Below are 22,417 nucleotides of genomic sequence, written 5' to 3'. Positions count from 1 at the left end.
GCAATAATAAATTCAAATTCTAACGTCCCAGATGACCATACAGAGATTCTAAATTGAATTTCAATTCCATTAAGTTATTATCATAATAATGGAGTGCGCATTACGGCTGCATAGAGCGCGTCTCCCTTGGGAAAGGAGACAGATTGGGAGAGAGAGACTGAGTCCCAAATTATTATGTAAATTGCGTAAACCTAGATAGAATATTGTTCTGGCTTTTGATTCTTGTAATTGAGGTCATAGGATTGATTCTAAAGTTGTAATTGTAATTAGGTACTACAAATTACAACTTTATTTTCGTTGATTTTTTATTTTGTTTTAATCTTAATTGTTGTAAATAAACTTCTCTTAATTTTTTTACTAACAAATCCAAACATTGTCTGGAAGAAATCATCATTGTGTGATAAGACCGCCCATTGTACGCATACTTAAAAATTTTGGTTACTTAAATTTGTCTCTAGCCCTCGTTTCGAAAGTTTATAGAAGGGAAAGGAGGGTTTGATGTTGTATGACTTGATAAAATTTAGGCTTTTGTTTCTTTTACACTCTTCTGAAGACTTAATTATGGTATTATCATCATCACAAGACGTACACTTGTGAATGTAAGCGTCGTCGCCCAGGTTGGTAGTTTGGTAGCATTCTGAAATCAAAACGTAAACAATCAATAAATGTATGTTGCAAAGAACTACACAACATATTATAAATATAAATATTTAATTATTCTTCAATAATATCCCACACTTATGGAAATAAGTTTAGGAAAATGATGGAATCGTGGGCGCTTTAAGTCACGAAGTTAAAGTGATTTTCTTAGCTTAGTTCTTGGAATGTTTTCAAACATTATGCGGGTCGTGTCCAGTGCATCATGACTGACTGACGCTGGTAGCATCGTGAGCTAGTAATCTATAGTTAGGCTACAAAATGTTGCTAAGGTTATCTCAGCTTATGTGTAATGCACGCTACACACTTAGGTGTGTAGACCAAACAGTTGAACTGAACAGAATTAACTGAATCGAATCAAGAATAGATAAAACTTTAAGTTAAAATTTAAAACTGACAGAGTCTGTAAATTAAGGTATGTAGGCTGTATATACCTACGATTTAACAATGGAAATACAGTTTTATCGACTGTACAGTTAAATCATACACAGTGTGAAGCGTGCATAAGGATTATGGAATTTATGAAAGTTGGAAAAGAACTATCATGCTACATTCTAGAGCCGCTTATTATGTGTAAGATAGAAGTTTATGTCAATATTTGTATTTTTTAGGAATCATTTGGTTTGATTCGGATAATAAATTTGTACAAAGATATACCTACATATTTTTAAAAGCTAGTCCTAAAAACTACACAACGAGATAAGAAACCGCATTCCTAATTATTGTGCCTACTGTTAAGAACAAAAAAAATATGTAAAGTCTATATTTCTGCGAAAATGCTGTTCACAATACGTTATATGTTAAGTTACTTATTCATTTCTTGTTTATCAAACCACCATCAAAGTGATGACTGTCCAAAATGGAATATTATATGAGTAGTATTGTGGTAATGTTTTCCTCCTCACTTTAATATACATAGGTACTTACTACGGCTACATTATATACATACATAGGTGTATAGTATACGCAAAGACACATTTTTTGGATTACATTATCAACTCTTTTTTCTATGGGATAAGGTTGAAACTATTAACGGGGTTTGATAGTGGATATCTCGATGTGCTGTGATGTCGGTACGCAAAGATACATCGAAACACCCTGTCGAAACAAAATTTTTTATTGCATTTTAAACTCTATTTGCTAAAGGATAAGGTTGAAACTATTATAGTTTGATAATGGATAGTTTGATGTGCTGTTTGTTAATTGGTACCAAGTTCAAGGACTACACCGAAACGAGTTCAACAAAAAGTTAAGGAAAATTACTACGAATTTGTTTAAATAAACAAAGTAGTATTCACTACGAGGTGGGTTTGTTTGTAATGCTTTTACTTCTTAAATCACTGGACTGAATTTGACGAATTTTGTGTTAGTGATAGATAACTTACACGAGGCTTTATACCCATTGTAAAAGATGGTTAGTTTCTACAAGAAAGCCACGAGTGAATTCACAGGCAGAAAATGTAATCAATTTACTGACTTAAATATTAAGTATGTTTTAATTTTGTTTTCTATTTTTCATCCTAATTATCACAGTTTTTCATTTTTACATCATCAGTAAGACGAAAATTATCATCTGAGCCTGTCTTCTTTTAAAAAATCGTTCAAATTGGCTATATCGAAGTATTCAAGTAATTATTGTATCTATAATGTAATCAGGTGGTAGAAATACAATAATTAGCTAAGTCACAATTACGAAGCGGCACATGTACTCTATGAGGTTATCAGTATCATAATAGTATCATAGTTATTTTCATTGATCACAGAGTATTTTCCAACATAAGTGTATGGAAAACTGAATTACAAATTGCATGAAAGAAAGTAGTTACAATGATTTCATTGATTGCTCCTCAAAATCAACATCTTTGTATTGTCTGTCTGTTGGTGCAAACATGTTGGCTATCGCTTCCTATATTAACGGAAATAATAAAGCGAATCTTTATACACATGCCAGGAACATTTACAACAACGTATTAACAATACAATCTAGGTACACTGACTTGAATTTATTTATTTATATTTATTTATTTATTTATTATTTACTTATTGTAGGTTAGGTTGTTTTCAGATTATCTAACTTCTATCACCTGGGTCAGTCCACCATAATTTCCCAAAACCGCTGCAACTCCTGAACTCCATACAACCATGGAAACAAAGTTACTTGAGTGTTTCAGACTCAAGTTACTTTTTGTTTGCACTTATGTATACTACTAGCTTTGTGTTATTCCAGATCATAATCTATCCCTGTTCCAAATTTCATCTCGATCCCTTCAGCCATTTTGACGTGATATAGTAGTAAAAAATATTCACACAAACTCACAAACTTTCGCTTTTATAATATTAGTAAAATAGTAAGATGTTTAGAGACTATTACACAATTGAAAATACACGTGGAATTTTTACCCATATAAAAATATAACATCAATTATCGATACAGGAATAGACGCTCTAACATAAGGTAACCTTATAAGGTTCAGAATCCTTCAAAGTGAACCGAATATAAACAGACAGCGGAAAAACCAAAAATATCCTCCAAAAAAAGAAAATTTAGCATCAATTAACTGATATAGGTAGATATACAATAAGTTAATTTGTGACGACAGAATGTCGGGAAAAACCAGTTACGAAATATATTAGCTGCATATAAAAAAAAAGATAATTTACACTTTAATGTCAACCAGACACCATTTAAAATCGAGTGACTCTTTTTTCAGCAGTTTTATTACTACTGTATACACTATATTTGATATTAGTCATTCTTCAGAATATTTGTGTGCCATTATGTTAGGTAATATTATGCCCGAGATTTAATAAAAATGTTGAACTAAGTTTAGTTGACGAGACATAGTTATGTCTCTTCCTTGTTTCATTGGCAAAAAGTACAATTTTGAACCAAACTATGCCTCTTCCTTGTTTCATTGGTAAAAAGTACCCCTATTTTTCTTTGACAATGGGCTCCTCAATAAGATGTGAAATTGCTAGTCCAGAAATTACAATTAAAACTTTGACCTAAAAACATAAAACATAATGGGTATTTGAATCGAAAATGCAAGGGATTACATTTTTTGATACCTGGTTAGATGACCCGGCTAAAAACCGCCTCAAACACACTGTTCCTTCTCCTGCTTTGAGCCGGACCACCGGTAACCTGTTACGTTGTCCGCAGCTAAAGAATTCTAGTTCCACCTTGAGTTTTACCCTAAACAGGCAAATACCAAAATCTTCAAGTGTACCTAATAATGAATTCAACCTCATGATTGTACTAGATCTACATTAGAGTCCAAACAGAGAGACGCAATGATCCTTCTAATAATGCAAAACGCATACAAAGCCAACTAAGTAGAATATGCACGTGCATATTACAGGTTCATTAGGGGGCACAAACATACCCCATTGTAAACAGGGATGAAGATATTGTAAGCCAAATTTGCTTAACCTAGTAATAGCGGAGTATTACGTAGGTATTTTGTGGAGGTAATTATGTGCACAGTAAACGCTATATCTGCTTTTTGGTAGTAGTGTTATACATAGAGCGAGTATTTCACTGTTGTTTCGGGTCTGGGGGTCATGTGTATGTGAAATTCTATGTTTGTAAACGTACCGACGACATAAGAGAAAATCCGATTCTTCGATTTTCCTTATTTTCCGTTTATTGCAATTAAGGTAGGTATTGTGAAAGTGTTTACTAATTTATGACTGGAGGAAGCCTACCTAGACTTTACTTGTAGATTACTGACTCGTGATATAATTTGTCCTCATGTAATTTAAGGAAATTAATTAAGTATAGGTATCTACCTACACTTAATTATTTTATTTTCTTTTCCTTAAAACCGCAAGTGGTAACTTTAAAAACAAAATTCGGGGTAATTCAATAAAGAGTATTAAAATAAATATTAAAATATATTTTTATGAATTTTCTAAGTGAAATCGAAAACCTTATCCCATTTATTTCGATGTATTAAGGCGCGGTGAATAGACAACTTTTATGTATTTGAGGGGGTGAAGCAGGTGAAGTGGGTCTCGTGTACTGAGGGGTGCACCGTGCAAATGTCATTGATACGCGTATTCCATTTTATTTAGGAGCGTAATTTCGCCACTATAGTTTCATGGACGATTGGCCCAGTGCGTTGCTGTCTAGATTCGCGTTCCGTGATCCTTAAGATCGAATCTCATTACTCGTATTAGTTTTTGTTTTTTTACAATATTATCTTGTATACATTTTTATTTTAAATTTTATTTTTTTAAAGTTTTTTTTTATGATAAAACCGAAATCGAACAATAATTTACAAAACGTACTACTACTATAGTTTTTGCAGTGACAGTTGCCTGTATGACTTACGTCTCTCAGTACCACATGCATTAGGGATGGACATTAGAAAGGTTTTTTTTATCGCTATCGATACTCGCAGCATACATTGACTTCTCTTTAATTTTGTATGATCCTGACTCAGGTAATAATATGATTTGGACGAATAATAAGTAAATAATTTTGGTTTTAAGCAAGGAGCGTGTTGACGTTAAGATCTGACACGTTTGGCTCTCCAGTGCCCCGAACAGTCGCTACAGTCGAAGACAAGTTTTTACATTCAATATTCTGTACTTAGGGCCTATGCACACCACGTTTTATAAACGGCCGGCGACGCGCGTTTTGGAAACGCGCGTCGCCGGACGTATTTCTCCTACAGTTTTGTAATATTTGTTCGATACAAACGCGCGGCACCAGCGCGTGTGTATCTATTAACACGCGCGTTTGTCGGCTTCCGCATCGCTACACACGCGTGTCTGTATCGCTAACACGGCGTCAGGTGTGCAAAGGTCTACAGTTTCGAGTCTAACTATCGCACCTGTAGCGATACAGACGCGATACGCACGCAAGTATCGCGTTAGTATATAAAAACGCGCGTCGACGGCGCGTTTAAAAAACGTGGTGCAAACATAGGCATTAGAAGCAGTAGGCACTAATCTTTTAAAAACTACAAAACGGACAGGAGGATATATAAATAAAACACCAATTATGTATAAAATATGTTTATTCATCTTCAATAATTAGGAGAATGACATCTTTCGAATTTATGTTAGGGGGCGGGGTACGTTATTTTCTTGGTAATTCCCAACTGAGATACCATATTATACAGGCTGAGATGCACGCCACTGACGAATAACTGATAAAATCGCCTCATTTTCCAAGACTCTTCTGCCAATAGAGTTACTGCGACCAGTCGCAATCGTACAATCTACACAGCGATCCATGTCGTCAATATCCGATTGATAGGCTTAAACAGTTGTCCAAAATAGAGAGTAAGGTAATTTAGAGATGCAAGATCCGTCAAAAGTCCTTTTAATTAGCCGAGGTCGTGGGGTTTAATTAATAAAACATGGAAAATACGTGCGCACTAAAACGAAACACAACAAACAAGTGTCATCTGTCAATCGATGACTGACTGATTTCAGACAGAAGTGTTGTAAGAAGTTTAAATCACAGAGTACTTATACGCATAAATGATTAAATAATCATTAATGTTTTATAACTTAATTTAAGTTTTCTCGCTTCCCAGATAGAAACAAGGTACCATATTTTGTATTTCCTTTAGAAAAATATGACAACGCACTTTAATATACATTTCAAGTATTAACTGCTGGGCCCAAAAGTCCCCTTCTCCTTTCAAGAATGGTACGGAACGTTATGATGTGTCACTATCACCATGCTACGCGGTAATAGTTATGAAAAAATTAATTGTATTTACACAACACCATAATTCAAATCGATTGCGTACAAAAAAATATATGACAACCCAACTTTTTAAAAGCTAATTACAAAATAAAATTTACAAACAGCAAAAAGATATGTTTAATGATTATTTTCTGAGCGGCAATTGACAAAACTGACATAGGTCCACCAAGCAGCACGCCTCAGCGGTCAAAACAGGTCCGCGTAGGAATGAAAGAGAAACGAATAGATGTCATGATCGGACGACGTTTTGTTCGATTCGTTCTGAGTTATTTATCATGAATTATATTAATCCTTACAAATATCTTATTTCAATCGACAAATGAAATAAGGCAGATCCCTTTATTATTTTAAATTACGTCACTGTTATTAATTTTATTAAGATATGTTCATAAATAATATAGTTACAATGGCTAGAATTTCAATTTAAATGGTTAGTTTATGATTTTTTTTATCGAGAAAATTTATAGAAATCGTGTTTTGAAGAAGGTGGTCCATTCGTAAAAATGATCAAGATTAACATATATTTTTTTCCGTTGCTCTAACATGTAAACATTGGGCAAAAAAATCTGTTGAATCAATCCTATTTTAACTATGCACAGCGTATTAATGTAAGCGCGCCATATTTTTTACAAACACCTCCCCAGGGCGTCACTATATTTGTATAATGGCCACTCGCAGACCAAATACTATGTTTCGTATCATGTTTACTAATTTTATAAAGTAAGAGAGTAACTCTGTCTGTCAGTCTACTACGTTTTTTATGAATGACGAGATACTTATACAATGTTTGTAGGCTTTAAAAATAATTGAAAGATACGGCTTATTTAATTGGATCGTTCAAGAAAAGCTCTACCAGTTTCGAGTCACACCGGGGCCCATATTTGTGTGAATGAGACAACACGAGTATTTCTCGACAAGTATATATGATAACGTTGGATTAATTAATTGAGTATAATCTTCAATTAAATAATAATATAATTTAGTATGCCTTAAAATAACGCTATTTTCTAACGTTTAAATGTACACATATAATACATTAAATATTACATTACACAGTGAAAACCATAACTTTTTAATGCTTCATTATTTCAATTATCATGCCATGTGCTCGCGAACTAATTTATTAATTACAGCTAATTGCAATAATCCAGTGAATCAACTAAATAAGCTCATTAACCGTGTAATAGTTTGTTTATTCGTTTATAATCTTCGAATTTACATAAATATGTGTTTATTGTTTTTGCTAATTGAGAACTGTGTGCTGTAGATGTTATATGGTTATATAATTTTGTAATGCTTACGAATGGTATCAAATAGCGTTTGTGTATCAAATAGGTGGTAAGTTGTATCATACTTCAAAATCATGTGTTCTTATCATCCCCAATCGCAAAAAAATTGACAACGCACTTAATAAAATTGTAACTCATTTTATGTTTCGGGTGTCCCATGGTAACCAATCTGCTTGTATACCGCCATATTAAAAAAAAATATTGATGATCCTGTCACTATCAACTTCTTTCATGTTACGGGTATTTTTGGTGGTGCTGATCACTTCCAAAAATGATGCAGCGATGATCTCATATCGTTTTAAAAGCCAATTAAAATTTAGCTACAGCGCTTCTTAAATGTTCTAGAAAGGTCAATATTGTCAAACTCCAGGAAAACCCGTCAATATCAGTTCTTCAAAGTCAAAACAGTTTAGTTCAATTAGTTCATATACGAACGTGTTCAGATACTTTGGCAACGTTTGTTTACCTAAAACTAATAATTGAAGACTATAATTTAATCTCTGTCATCATAATTGGCTGGGACAATGGCGTTACTACTGATCAAAAGCCATTCCTCAGTCCGTTAAACAGAACTAAAATTCATAACTTTTATTCATTGGCTGCTAGCGGCTTTGACGGTGTTGTCCACCTAAAGGTCAGGTCAGATCTGTCTACGGAAGGCTATGTGGGAATAAAAAGTCAGAAAGTCAACATTATTTATTTCAAATAGACCGAGAAGGCACTTTTCAAACGTTAAGGCAAATATTACAATATTAGAAAAAAAAACTCCATAGTTTAAACTTTTTCAATCAGATTCACCATAAAATTTTTGGTTACTATTTAACTAGGTTTAATTTGATATCGATTATTGAGTTAATAATGTTCTTCTCTAATAGAAGTGCGAAACGTTTTATAACACTAGGTATATCTACACTTATTTTTTGTAAGAATATTATGATCCCCTTAAAATAGAGAGTCGAGCATATTATGCAAATGTTTTGTTATTCATTTTCCACAATCTTACTGAACATGACAAAAACAAAAACCCAATAAAACACCCGATCACGAGATGTTTGTTCATCAACTGCACCTGTACGCCTGATGAACGAGTCACCTTTATTATGTAGGTAGGTTAACCTACATGAATTGAATTAATTACAGGAAAAAAATGACATCAATAAAGACTGTTAGGTATAATTTAGGTGAATAATGAAACTGACTCATTCACTACTAGGCACTCAGGCTTGAACGCCCTGAGTCACGAAGCGGAAAGAAATTCTAATTACGTGTATTATTTAAAAGAAAATTCTAGTGTTATCTTTACAAAGCAAATTCTCTGAATTATACTCAGACAATAATAATATTTTGAAGTACATATATAATTCACACTTGTGTTTAATATTGTTCTATTGTGCTTCTGTTCAATGGTTGTTTTATTTTAAGGCTATTTTTACCGAGTTACTATGGCGGCGCTACCAGTCGCCGCTACCAACAAAATGTATACAGATCTATAGAGAGTTACTCATCTGGTGTCCGCTTGGTTGCGCAACCAATCTGGTGGCATGATCAGCTCGAACGGCAGCACAGAATGTTACTGGTCGTGCCACCACTAATTACTAAAGAGCTGTATGGTTGTGGTATGGTGTCTCACTCACTCAGCCACCAGTCCGGTCGCCAGTGCTATTACTCCGAGGTCCATTTTGTCTTAACAAAATATAGACTTGATACTGTCGCAGCATGGTGTGGCGACTCTGGTGGCTTACGGACACCACGTTGGCGCCATGGTGTCCCGGTGAACTATAATAGCCCTTAAGTAGGTAATCATGATAGTGCACGCGAGTTAAAGTACCCAATTAAATATAGATTGTGATCACTTGACAGTCACATTGATGATCACACTTTCCAATGAGTGTTTCCTCTTGACGTAGATGTTATAACAAGTTGGATCAAATCTGATTAACTTTGAACAGCTTTATCAATGAGGAAAATGTTGTGCAGACATCCCTAGCGATTACGTATTCTGTATGGCATGGAAACTATTGTTCGTTATGAGTTATGTTTAAGATTTTTTTTTATCTTCTGTCTCTTTGGCTGAAAACAATGAATTTATTTTTACAAAAGAACTCTTTTGCACATCATAATTATTAAAATCTAGGTGAAGTTGGCATTTCCTGACGGACTAGTCTGAGTAGAAATGCCGAAACAAACTTAGAGTTGGTGTTTCATTGTTCTCATATATTATAATTGAAGCAACTTAAGAGCACCTTGAATTTGAGCGTTTGTCCAGCGTGTGATGTACGTCGCGCTGGCATCGCGTTGTCGCGGCATCAGTGTGGTATAGTAAACAAATATACGGCGTTAGCGACGCAGTAACACCAATTTGAAGGCGCTCTAACACTTACATTGTTACTATGGAGTTTCTTGCTCGTTCTTCTCCAAAGGACTTTGGAACGAGCAAACAGCTTCACTAGATGACGGACCAACATATAGCTTCTTCTATTCAATTAATTATTAGAACATAAATTAAATATAATACATAAGACGCTGTTCAATAAATTATGATTATTTACTATCATAATAAATGTAAACTACTAGACGACATAAAACATTCTTAAGCAATCAATATCTAGGATTATGTAACTATGTGCAGCTATTTAATATGTATGAAGCTATTATCTCAGTGCTAGAGAACAATGACAGTTTATACTTTATGTTACTATCGACTAATCTAGAACAGTCTTCAATATATCGTAAAACTCAGGAAAAGTAGTATTTTCTAGATGTACACTACACAATAATGTATATATGCATTGAAAAAAAAACATAATATTACATAACAAAATGATTCACGCACCTAGCTTCACTGACAGACAGACTGACGGACAATTTAATTTGACGTTTCAAAAGTGCCTAATTTAGGATTAATTGAAATAAATCCTTTGACTTTGATTGAATAAGTATTTTACAGGTTTTTTTCTTTCTTTCTTCTGTACAAGTATGTATACAAACACACCCGAATCTAGAAAATATTTCAATCATGAATCACCGGCACTGCAGTCCGTCTCCTATGCACCGCACCTACAGCGTAGTCAAAACAAGAAAACTGAACATAATTATTATAAATGCAACAGGCATTAAACTACAAAAGTTTATTAAGTAAAGCTATTTTGAAAATTTGGTTATAAACATAAAAAGACTCTTAATCATTTGTCCTTGTCATCAGGGGAAATGAAAGGACTTAACTAATAAGCCCAAACTTGATATGTTTACTAGCAGATAGTTCAAGGTTCCAACAGCTACCTTCCGATGCCATACTCATTTGTTCTCGTCATCAGGGTAAAATGGACATATTATTATCTAATGAGCCCAAATTACTGGGACTGCTTCGTTGGTCGAGTGGTCGCAAGAGCGATTGCCGGGGTCTCGGGTTCGATTTCCGGGTCGGGCAAAAGGATTACTGGACTTTTTTCAGATTTTCGAATAATATCTCAGTAGTAGCACGGAGTCTGGAATTGTGCCTGGTATATGGCAATAGGCTCACCCCCTATCACATGGGATTTATAACACAAATGGTGAAAAGTGGGTGTACATTGTATAGCGGTATTATGTGCCGTAATGTGCAGATGCACCTCTGCCTACCCCTTCGGCCTAAATAAAAGGCGTGACACAGTTGCCACTCAAATTAAATTAAACATATAATTGAACCCAAATTAAACATATCCAGAGCTGCGGACTGACTAGCGGGTTTACCGGGACTCCGGTTCGAAAAGCAGGAGTAGGAACGGGATGGTTTTTAGTCAGTAAGAGTCTGGCACTCCCTCTCGCCTCGCCCAAGGCGAGATAAGTCATTGGATGATTTCCCCCCTCAAAAAAAATAAATAAAAATAAACATATAGACTTTTACTAGTAGTCACTTTCACTGGTTCATCACTGGACATGGACAAACGTGGACTCATTAAACATTGGACATGTTTCATGAGTCATCTTTTATTTCCATCATCAGACTAAGGCTATTGCCCTATAATTTTGTATGGTCATCTAATCCACATATAGCTGCCAAGTTTCATGATGCTACAAGAATTAGAAGTGTGTGTGATTCCGATTCTTAACTAAGTCAAGTCAACTTAATGTAACCAAGAATTGTATTGTGAACCTGATTAAAAAAGAATAATATTTGTTTTGACGTTTAAAAGTGCCTTCCCGGTCTATTTGAAATAAATAATTTTGACTTTTGACTTAGGTACATTTTATTACCTGCGACTCCATAGTTCGTTACAGGTTGACTTAATAAAAGTCCATTAAAAAAGAAAATGTTAAAGGCAGTATGGGATTATTTAATCCCATATTGTTAGGTAAGTACATAACATGTAACATTTATAACGTAACCACGTAAGTATGTTACAATAGAAGGCTTCGAAAATCAATACTCGTTGAATCATCGCAGAAACCATAAAAATAAGGCTTAAAATAATAAGTTTGCTTGTCTTTACTAAATAAGTATTAATTTCCATAATCAACAGAAACAAATGTAATACACAAATACCTACTAAGTTATTTTTCTCACCAGTTATGTAATAGAGGGTCTATTATTACTAAGAATTGAAAAAAAATCTAGTAATGTTCTACTTAACTCGCAAATTGTATCTAAAACTTTTTTAAAAGTTGCGCCGTACTAAAATTTACTCCTGTGTCGTGCGTGCGTTTACAAACATACAAGTTCATGTGAACTTGTCATACACACATATACATGACACCCAGACCCGGAAGAACAATTTGTGGATCACACATAGAGTTGTTTCGTGCGGGAACCGAACCCGCTACACGCTGCTTAGTAGCTGGTTGTCCAGCCATTGCACCAACGTGCAGTCGAAAAAGTTTTTAATTAAGAACTCAACTAACTAGGCAAGAATAAAACGACAAAATTAGATTTATGTACAATATATACCACTAATATATAACGTGACCAGTCTATTTTTAGTGACATGTGGTAATTAATTTGACTGCGGTATCATAATATATTTTGTTTTTAACCACTGAAATATTACAATTAAAAATAGTTGGATTAGTTCTACTTTTACATAATTATCATAATATACTTTCATACTAACAAAAAATTAAAAAAAATATTGTTAATTAATTATTAATTAATTAATTCAATAATGCACAGTATGCACAAAAACGTTGTCACGCAAAGCACGCACAGACGTGCCCACGGAAGCGGCAATACATGCCCTAATCATAGTTACGTGTTAACTGAGCTAATTCTGCTGAGATCAGTCTAGAAGCGGCCTTCCAAGGTCACGACTCACGCCATAGACTTGTTTGTTTTCATACAGATACGACATCACATAACTTATTTACTTTTATTCTACCTACGAGTGCTCCATCCAAGTTTTAAGCGATATTTCAATACGGAACTGTTCTCAAATAGATGTTTTGTGAGTTGTGAGATCTGTAAATCAATTGTTCTTACCACATAATGTACGTTTAGTGTAGTAGAGAGGGGGTAATCAACCGCAACTGGCCCGTAATGAGGTATCAACATCATACATAGTATTCAGTAAATGAGTGACATGTAAGAACTCCTAATATTACGTAAATATTTCCTAGTATGCTATCGAATCATTAATGTTTCCAAACTTGAAACTGAATCAAAGGTAAACTCAAACCGTCGGCTACCTGTTTGTACCTACGCTGTATTTACATTACAACTCTATCGTGAGCGTTAGCGATGCGCTTACGCATCCCGCTGCCCCACCACCTCTATATAGCCTCCGCGACCCGCGGCGGCCTCAGTTCTAGTTGCATCACTCACGAGTGCACACGTCAAAATGTTTTCGCCGCGATTGCTAGCGGTCTGCGCTGTACTAGCGACTGCCGTCGCCGTGCCGGTCACTGACGGACCAGTCCGGCCTATTACTACAATTACCGAGGAAGACTTCGAGAACCCATGGCTCGGCTTCCCCATGTTCGGCAACCTGTTCGCTCCCCTATGGAAATTGTTCCCGACTTTCGCTGACATTGGACCCAGAATCATCGCCGATGACGACAAATTCCAAGTTATTGTAAACGTTAAGGACTACAAGAAAGATGACCTGAAAGTTAAGGTCAAGGGTGACTTCATCTTCATCCAGGGTTCACACGAGGCCAAGCAGGATGACCGGGATGTGTTCGCCAGCCAGTTCTTCCACACATACACGCTACCAGCCAACTCCTCGAGTACTGATGTCACCGCTGAGCTATCGAGTGACGGCAACCTGATCGTCACCGCTCCAGTCACCGGGGCCGTCGACAGAGCAAAGGAAGGCGACAGGGAAGTGCCCATTGTGGAAACTGGAAAACCATACAAAGAAGATAAAGTAGAGAAGACGACTCCTCTGCCCGCGGCGACCGTCTCTGATGATGACGAGAGGAAAGAACCTACGACTCCCTCCGAAAAGGAAGATGTGACCGAAAAAGATAATGTAATTCCTCACGGAAACGAGATTCCGCTTTGAAGTGATAATATTAGATTAAGTATTTAATTATAAATTAGTATACGAATAAATTTTTTGTATTTACTGGAGTGTTTGCTTGTCGCGTGTTGGTATGCGCTGAGCGCACGTTTAATGGCCCCTGCGTGAATTGAATGCGATATGTGGGAGACGTGTGCCGTGACATATGAAACAATGGAGGTTAGTCTTTGTTATTTCTGAATTACAAATATTTTATTGAACCAAACCGAAGTAGAGTTACGTTACAAATGCGTATGTTTTGCTTTAAAGTCACTGTTTCAGAGCAAATTTTAAAATATGAGACGTAAATTAAAAGTAATAATTCTAAAATTGATAGAAAAATAATATTACGATTGAAATTACATCTTACTGAATGATTAAAAAAACATTTAAATAATCCTATTAGAGATTTAAAGCATTTTTCAATTTCTCTCAAATTGCGAAGTGAGTGAAAATTAAGAAGATTATTTTTATGAATATAATTTAACAGTGCAGATTTTAGACGAGTGTGATTTTGCAACACTTTTCTTTTCTTATTATATTTTCATTGATACGATGGCACAGTTCACATTGTCACGGTCACCAGTGATCGCATTTGTTATCTTTGGTGACATAATCAAGAAGTAGGATCATGTTTCTAATAGACAGGCCTGTAAATAACCTGTAGGCGGCTTAATTAGAGTCTGACCTTTACCTTCAAATCTTATAATTATGATATTAATGTCTGAATAAGAAAGATAAGATTTTATTATAGCAATGTTAATTAGAATTTGGTAAAAAAAATAGCCAACAAAGAAACCAGTGTTCTTTAACTATTTTGGTGGTAATGTTAATGTTATGTAGAAGAGACATTTGGGTACTAATGCAAAGATAATTTTATCATAGATATCCATTAAAATAATTCTTGATTTTGAATTGAATTCATAGCTAAAAATGTTTGGCAGGCTGCTAAGTACTTTTTCGATAGAAAATTGGGGAAAATAAACGATTACAAAGTAGAGATTTTTAGTTTTAGCTTTAACCAAAGAACTACACGTACTCGTGCCATTTTGTGCATAATACCTCTGTTTACACTTCCGAAGTATAATAGCCGTAATGTTATGTTACGTAAGCACTATTTATGACTTATGTTATGACTTAGCTACGTCCACGTTAGGCTAAAACGTAAACAAATAGCAATTACTGTTACAATAGCCTATACGTGTTTACAACAATGAGAAATTGAATTGGAGAACCCTGTAGTATGAAAGTTATGACGCTATGAGAATAATTAATGGAAATATTTCTTTCTATTATTACATAAAATTTCTATTATCTATTAGTTGTGATCACTCACGACTGAGTGGAGCCCACTCAATGTCAACAGACGTCGCGGCAGGCCCAGAAGGAGATGGTGGGACGAACTTGACACCTACGATAAGGATTGGCCGCAGAAAGATCTGTACTGAGAGGAATGGAAGGAGGGTAGAGAGGTCTTTGCCCTGCAGTGGGACGATGACGGCTACAAATAAATAAATAATTAGATAAAGTGGTCTAACTGTCGACCAAGGACTCTAAGGACCTGGCAGTCTTAAGCAAAAATTTGTGCAAATATTTGTTACTGTTTTACACAAAAACTACTGAATGTATCTTAATGAAATTCGTCATAGAGACAGATTGTAGTCTGATATAACACATACACTATATTTTATTAAATTGACGCGGGTGAAGCCACTGGCAGCAGCTATTGGACCATGAGAAGGTGCAAGTCGTAAGTATCTTACTAATATTATAAGTACGAAAGCTTGTGAGCTTGTTTGTTTGTGCGTATATTTGTGACTCGATCACGCTAAAACGACTGAAGATATCGAGATAGTCTGGGATAACATAATAATATAGGCTACTTTTTATCCCACGGGAATGAGGACAAACTCGCGGGTAAAAGCTAGTTTATTTATATTTACTCCTTTTAGAGACATTTTTCTTTTAATTGAATAAGTATTGCATGTTATATTTGGTTTGGTTTGTTACCCACTAGTAAACATTCACTTAAACCCGACTTAAACCAGCGTGCAACGAGCGTTAAACTCAGTTAATTGATTACATTGTTGATTAAGTTTAACAACACGGTAGGCACAAACACAGCATAGTTTATCAATTGACATTTCCTATTGTGGATTCGATTTCCGCGCAAAAAAATGTACAATATTGTTTAATTCAGTTAAGGTTATGTTTCTTGAGACATTCCAGAAAATTTCAAAATTAAAAATCTTATCTTAATAACAAGCAGAAGTTTCGAAATGGAAATCTTTTTTCTTATTCGGAAATGGAAACTGAGAACTCGTGGTGAGAATTCAGCCAAAACAGTTAAAAACATAAAAAAAACCAAATCATCTAAACATAGGTAAATGTAATTGTATTAGCAATTGTATAATTTTTTATTCGTGTCGTCTTTTGGCCACTATCTCGCCTGATGATAAGTAATGATGGGGCCTACAATGGAGCACGTCTGTCCATAAGCAACCTCACTCGGGCTTTGAAGACACCCAGGTTATACACATCAGGAAACACAGACTCGGGCAAAGAATTTCACTCCCTAACAGTTCGCACAAGGAAGGTTGAAGCTAAGCGCTTCGTGCAAGTGAGTCTTCTACCATGAAGCGGTGGCGCTTCGCTGACCGTCTTGTGATTCGATGATAGAAAGGACTAGGGGGGAAACAAGTATTTTTTTATATAAACATTGCCCCACATTAGTATTTTCTCCTGTGTCGTGGTTGCGTTTACAAACATACAATTTCACATGCACATGATACCCAGACCCGAAACAACAATTTGTGGATCACACAAAGAGTTGCTCCGTGCGGGAATCGAACCCGCTACCCGTTGCACGGTAGCCAGTTGCCCAGCCACCGCGCCAACCGCGCAGTCATCAAGTTGTGCAATACTAACAGTAACAATAAAGATTGTGACATACAGACAACCAATACAGAAGTAATATGAAGTATTAGTTAACTCTGTGTGTACGTACGTAAATACGTATTTCATTTTGATTATTAAACAACCGTGACTATCAGCGTGTTGATGCAGGTTACGCATTACTGGTTACAGCGACAATCATATAACTTACACCCGCGACCTTCAAACTTACAATTATAATCACTTTGTGTTATTATTCCATGAAAATGTGTATTTTATAAGCTTTTATTTATATTAACTTGCAATGTAAAAGGTCGTGGTGGCTTGAAGGTATAAAACGGGCGTCTTTTCATTGATGAGGGTCAAGTACCGATGAGATTTTTTCCAAGTTATACGTACTTTCTAGTAACAAAACATAGTGAGGAAACCTGGGTTTATAATTATAAGTCTGAAATCGCCAACCCGTATAAAGCAAGTGTGGTGATTAATGCTCAAACCTTCTTCGTTTGAGAAGAGGCTTTGGTCAGCAGTGACTACACATAGGTTGTTGATGATGATGATGCGTGTATATATGTGGTGCCCCATCGGTGTTTTCACTAACCTATGAATGACACCTGATCGTACAAGTTAGGGGTTACTTTAGGGTTATTCTTCCGCTGTGTCTATGACTGGACAGCAGAGCGGAGGGCGCGTGGAGAGCGCCCGGCTCATGAGGTGAGGGAGGCCGTGCGGCAGGAGGCCAAGGAGGCCATCGTCGGCCATTGGGCGGACGACCTAGCCGCTGCTGCTTTTGGCAGACGGACGCTTGACGCCATCGGGCCAGTTCTCCAGGCTTGGCTCGAGCGGCCGTTTGGTTTCCTCTCCTTCCGCCTGGTGCAGGTGATGACAGGCCATGGCTGTTTTGGGTCATACCTGCACCGCATCGGGCGGGAGGAGAGCCCGTCGTGCCACCACTGCGGTGCGATAGCGGACACGGTGCGGCACACTGTGGAAGAGTGTCCATCGTGGTCCGAACCGCGCCAAGATCTGGTTGCGGCGGTCGGAGCAGACCTCTCGCTCCCTTCTATTGTTCGCAAGGCTCGGAACCGGTTTAAAAAATACCGGTTAATACCGGTTTATATCGGTTTTCCTCCGAACTTTTCTTAAGAACGTGAACATTAAAGAACTTTATTTTAACCTAAATTAACCGGTTTATTCGACGAGGGGCATGTCGGTACACGCGTTGAAATATTATTATTGAAATAAGCTGAACAGCGCGCGGCGTTTCTTTGATGTGCGTCGTATTAACCGGTTTTTATTGCTCTAAACCGGTTAATCCGAAAAAACCTTTATGAAAATACTGTTCCAAATACCGGTTTAAAAAAACCGGTTTCGCGAACGAAACCCAATGTAAAGGTTTTGCGTACAAGTACATAATAACGGTTTGAAAATTTAACCGGTATCCGAGCCTTGATTGTTCGCACTATGCTGGGGAGTGAGGAGGCATGGGCGGCGGTCGCCTCTTTCTGCGAGGGCGTAATATCGCAGAAAGAGGCGGCGGAACGTGAGCGAGAGGAAGACGCCCTCGCTCCAGCGCTCCGACGGAGAAGAGTCGGTAGGAGAAGACGATAATACAACCGTCTTCTCCCTCCCGGGGGTGAGTAGCGGGTGCTAGGCGCGGGGGCGCCTACACCTGCATTGCACTACTCACCTCTCGCGGGACGGGAGCGGTTTGCACACGACCGTTCCCGATGCCCCTTTCCCATGCCAGGAAAGGGCTTGTAATGGCCTGCCACCACAGGTGGGCTCCGCCGAGGGGGTTCTGGTAGTAAAGGTTCAGCCGGTCTCCCAGACCCCCTAACTGGCGATGCGGGTGTGCTCCTGGGTTTTTTAGTGGGTATGCCGGCTTATACCGGAGAGTCCCACATATCCCTCCCGTCCCCCGACGGGAGGACGATACATAAAGTATTTTTCCCAGGGTCAAAAAAAAAAAAAAAAAAAAGGGTTATTCTTCCACTGAGTAACTCTTAGTTAAGAAATGGTTTGGAGGTTGTTAGTGAAAATGGCCATAAGAGTCTAATTTCGTATTTATGCGCGTGAAATAATTTAATTATTCTACTGTTTTTGTTGGTGTCACAGAGGTATGTTTTTATGCAAGGAAGCGTGTTAAATCAAACAGAAGTTTACCGGGTTTTTTATTCACCTTGATTAGGTTCAAGATAAATTCCAGTAGTGTTAGGAAAGTACTAGAATTTTTTTATTGCATTTTCTACTGTATTATTAGGTACGTAGTTACTACAATTGATTAAAATAATAAGACTTTTGATGGTCTATTGTTTAACACATTTGCGTTTAAAGTAACGTTATTAAGAGTTTTTATGTATATTAAATAGGATTTTATCATTTTATGTATATTGTATTTTTTATTTACGTAATAATTGAAACGTCAATCACCAATTATGACTTTATAATTTCTGATTGAATGACATTTTGGATGACAAATAAAACAGACCTGGAAATGAACTGCATTCAATATAATACAAATCCATGAATTAATTTAAAAACCAGTTTCATTAATTTTCATATCCAATTTTGGTATGAATCATTCAAAGAATCATTCGATCATTTAGTTTAGTAGATCTAGCAATCAAAATGAAATCGTTTGAATAAATTAATTTTTGATGAGTTTATTTTACTTGATCGGTTGAATAGTCATAAGTGTGGCATTTGAGCACGTAGGATCAATCCAGGGATGGTTGTAACCATATGCGTAATACCAGCTGACCTCATCTGGAGTATTACATAGAATCCCGGGTTGGGCAAAAGAGTTAAGGGTGTAATTACATATAACAAAATAATATTTTGAGTAGTCAACTTTTGTTCCCAAAAGGAATAGGCATTACATACCTTTTATTTTTGAAAGGGAAAATCATCCTATGACTTCTCCCGCCTTGAACGAGGCGAGAGGGAGTATCAAACTCTTACTGACTAAAAACCACCCCATTCCTACTCCTGCTTTTCAAGCTGGAGCCCCGGTAAACCCGCTAGGTAGTCAGCAGCTTTCATTTTTGGTGGTATGATGGCTTTTTGAGTATTTGAGAAATTTGGAAAATAGGTAAGTTAAATAATGTTCAGAGCAGAGCGAGCCCAATCCTTAATCTTCGCTCTTGATGTTGATGAAATCATGAGGCATTTTGTATAATATTACGAGTAGCATTCTGTACGTTTGAAGTGCGACTACCTACCTATGTATATTTTATTAAGGTTCTTTCACATTTAAAGACCCAAAGTCTGATTCATTTCCTAAATTAAGTTTTAAACATTGACATTCATTTAGAAGGCTCAGTATTTGAATGTCACACAAAGATATTGATTCCCTCACAAAACGTGACCGGATTAAAGAAATATTTTAAATTGGGCGTTATAGATTCATATATTGGTTGTATTCAAATGTCTTTGAGTTGTCAGCCATTTTGGAGATCCGGTTAGCAAAGATGATTGTGTTCTATGCCTAACTTGGCATGAAAGACCTATAAAAAGTTTATATTTTCTTTTTATAGCATTTGCTATGAATTTTGATGGCAGTTTCATTTATAAAAACCTAAAATATTATTTAATTAAATATCTAAGCCCATTCGTTTAACTAATGTTGTATGTATGAATTAGGTATTTGGCTAATGCTAATTTTTATGCTAAGATGTATCCAGACTATTAAATTAAACGGGAGTATCTGTTTGTAATATTGAAATAACCGCTTTTAAATAACATTCATATGAACGTACATACGACACATACACCAAAATAATATTTTTAACAATTTTTGTCTGTTTAACTATGTGTTTGTTCTGACTAATCTCTGAAATGGTTGGACCGATTTTGAAGGGACTTTTATTGGTAGTTAGCTGATATATCAAGGAGTAACTTAGGCTACTTTTATTTGTCATAAAGTCCGTAACACACGTGAGCGCAGCTGTGAATATCAGTGTAGTATAAATGTATGATTTGCTTATTTAAAATTGTCATAATACTTTAATTTATATTAATTAATTAGTAGATAAAGGTGAACAGTAGGAACATCTTCGTTTCCTGCTTAACTTGTTAGTGTTATTTTAAAGTGGACAGATATCATAATACGTAATACCCAATAATATTTATCCTGTCAGTAACCGACTACGGGTATAGGCGATTGTGTTAATTTTACTTTTAATACAAATTTATTATAGTAATACTGCCTCATTGGCCGAGTGGTTGCATGTGCGACTGCCGGGCAAGGGGTCTCGGGTTCGATTCCCGGGTCGGGCGAAGTATTACTGGGCTTTTTTCGGTTTTTCGAAAATTTCTCAGTGGTAGCACGGAGTCTGGAAATGTGCCCGGTATATGGCAATAGGCTCACCACCTACATGGGACTTACTAAATTGTGAAATGTGGGTGTACGTTGGCATTAAGTGCCATAATGTGCACCTCTGCCTACCCTTTAGGGTAAAGGCGTGATTTTATAAAAAAATAATAATAATAAATAATCGTAGTATAAGACGAGCACCTAGCTTCACTGATGGACAGACAGACAGACTGTTATTATTCATTTCTTTATTTGTCGACATTTAAAAAGTATTTTTTTGTGGTTTAATTGCAATAATTGATTAGACTTTAACATTAAATCCGGAATTTTTCTCTATTTATATCAACAAACCTTTTGACTTTGACAGGACTACTAGAAGAAAATAAATACATTGATAATACATAGAATTTTAGTATAAAACCGTAAACTAAACGAATCACGTGTACTGAAGATCGTAAAGACATTTTTTGTCTGTAATTGTGCGTTACTCTGCGTTAATGTAAGCAGTACTGCTGGACGGTTCCGGTTCGATTCGAAACCCTTTGAAGGCCGATAACGCATCACTAACCTTTGTCAAGGTTTCAATAAGGTACTTTCGGTGTACATAAAATTTATATTTGATTGTTGTGACTCACTTCGGGAAGGAAGGAAAAGGATGACCAAAAGATGATTGAAGAGTAAAATGAAAGAAATTTGTGACAAGAATGCTTTTTAATAACTTTTTTTTTTTAAAGGGAACCGCTTCCAATTTCCTTACGGCTTCCATTTTTTTAGAGTCAGTTAATGTCCTTAAAATCTTCTAAGTCTAAACAATACGATGTTGAAAACAGTATCAAAAGTAGTTCAGGCAAACGCGAGATAATCGCGCACTAATTAAAAAAGAACGAAGTTGGTAATAGAATATTATGACCCGTCATACTATACATATGTTTAGTCTAAGATTCAATAACATATAAACAATGAAGGGATGACGTGTGGATTTAATTGTAAACTTATTAATGTTTACAATTCCAGTGCTGACATGTTTGAAAACATTGAATTGTATCGTTACGAAACG

The 22,417-nt window shown here is 36.1% G+C and overlaps 1 protein-coding gene across 1 annotated transcript; it reads left to right on the top strand.

Annotated features, from left to right (window-relative positions):
• The first annotated feature begins 13,409 nt into the window (after positions 1-13,409).
• On the top strand, positions 13,410-14,213 carry LOC118276105 (alpha-crystallin A chain). The gene has a single exon (XM_035594273.2). The coding sequence runs from the start codon at positions 13,485-13,487 to the stop codon at positions 14,148-14,150; it is 666 nt and encodes a 221-aa protein (XP_035450166.1). The 5' UTR covers positions 13,410-13,484; the 3' UTR covers positions 14,151-14,213.
• Positions 14,214-22,417: the final 8,204 nt, after the last annotated feature.

The sequence above is a fragment of the Spodoptera frugiperda genome, chromosome 15 (genome assembly GCF_023101765.2).
Source record: "Spodoptera frugiperda isolate SF20-4 chromosome 15, AGI-APGP_CSIRO_Sfru_2.0, whole genome shotgun sequence".
Taxonomy (NCBI): domain Eukaryota; kingdom Metazoa; phylum Arthropoda; class Insecta; order Lepidoptera; family Noctuidae; genus Spodoptera; species Spodoptera frugiperda.
The sequence above is the reverse complement of the archived record's forward strand: the minus strand, read 5'-3'. Positions and strand labels throughout refer to the sequence as shown.

Excerpts from the sequence above, each read along its gene's own strand:
- LOC118276105 (XM_035594273.2), top strand. The coding sequence starts at position 13,485 with ATGTTTTCGCCGCGATTGCTAGCGGTCTGCGCTGTACTAGCGACTGCC.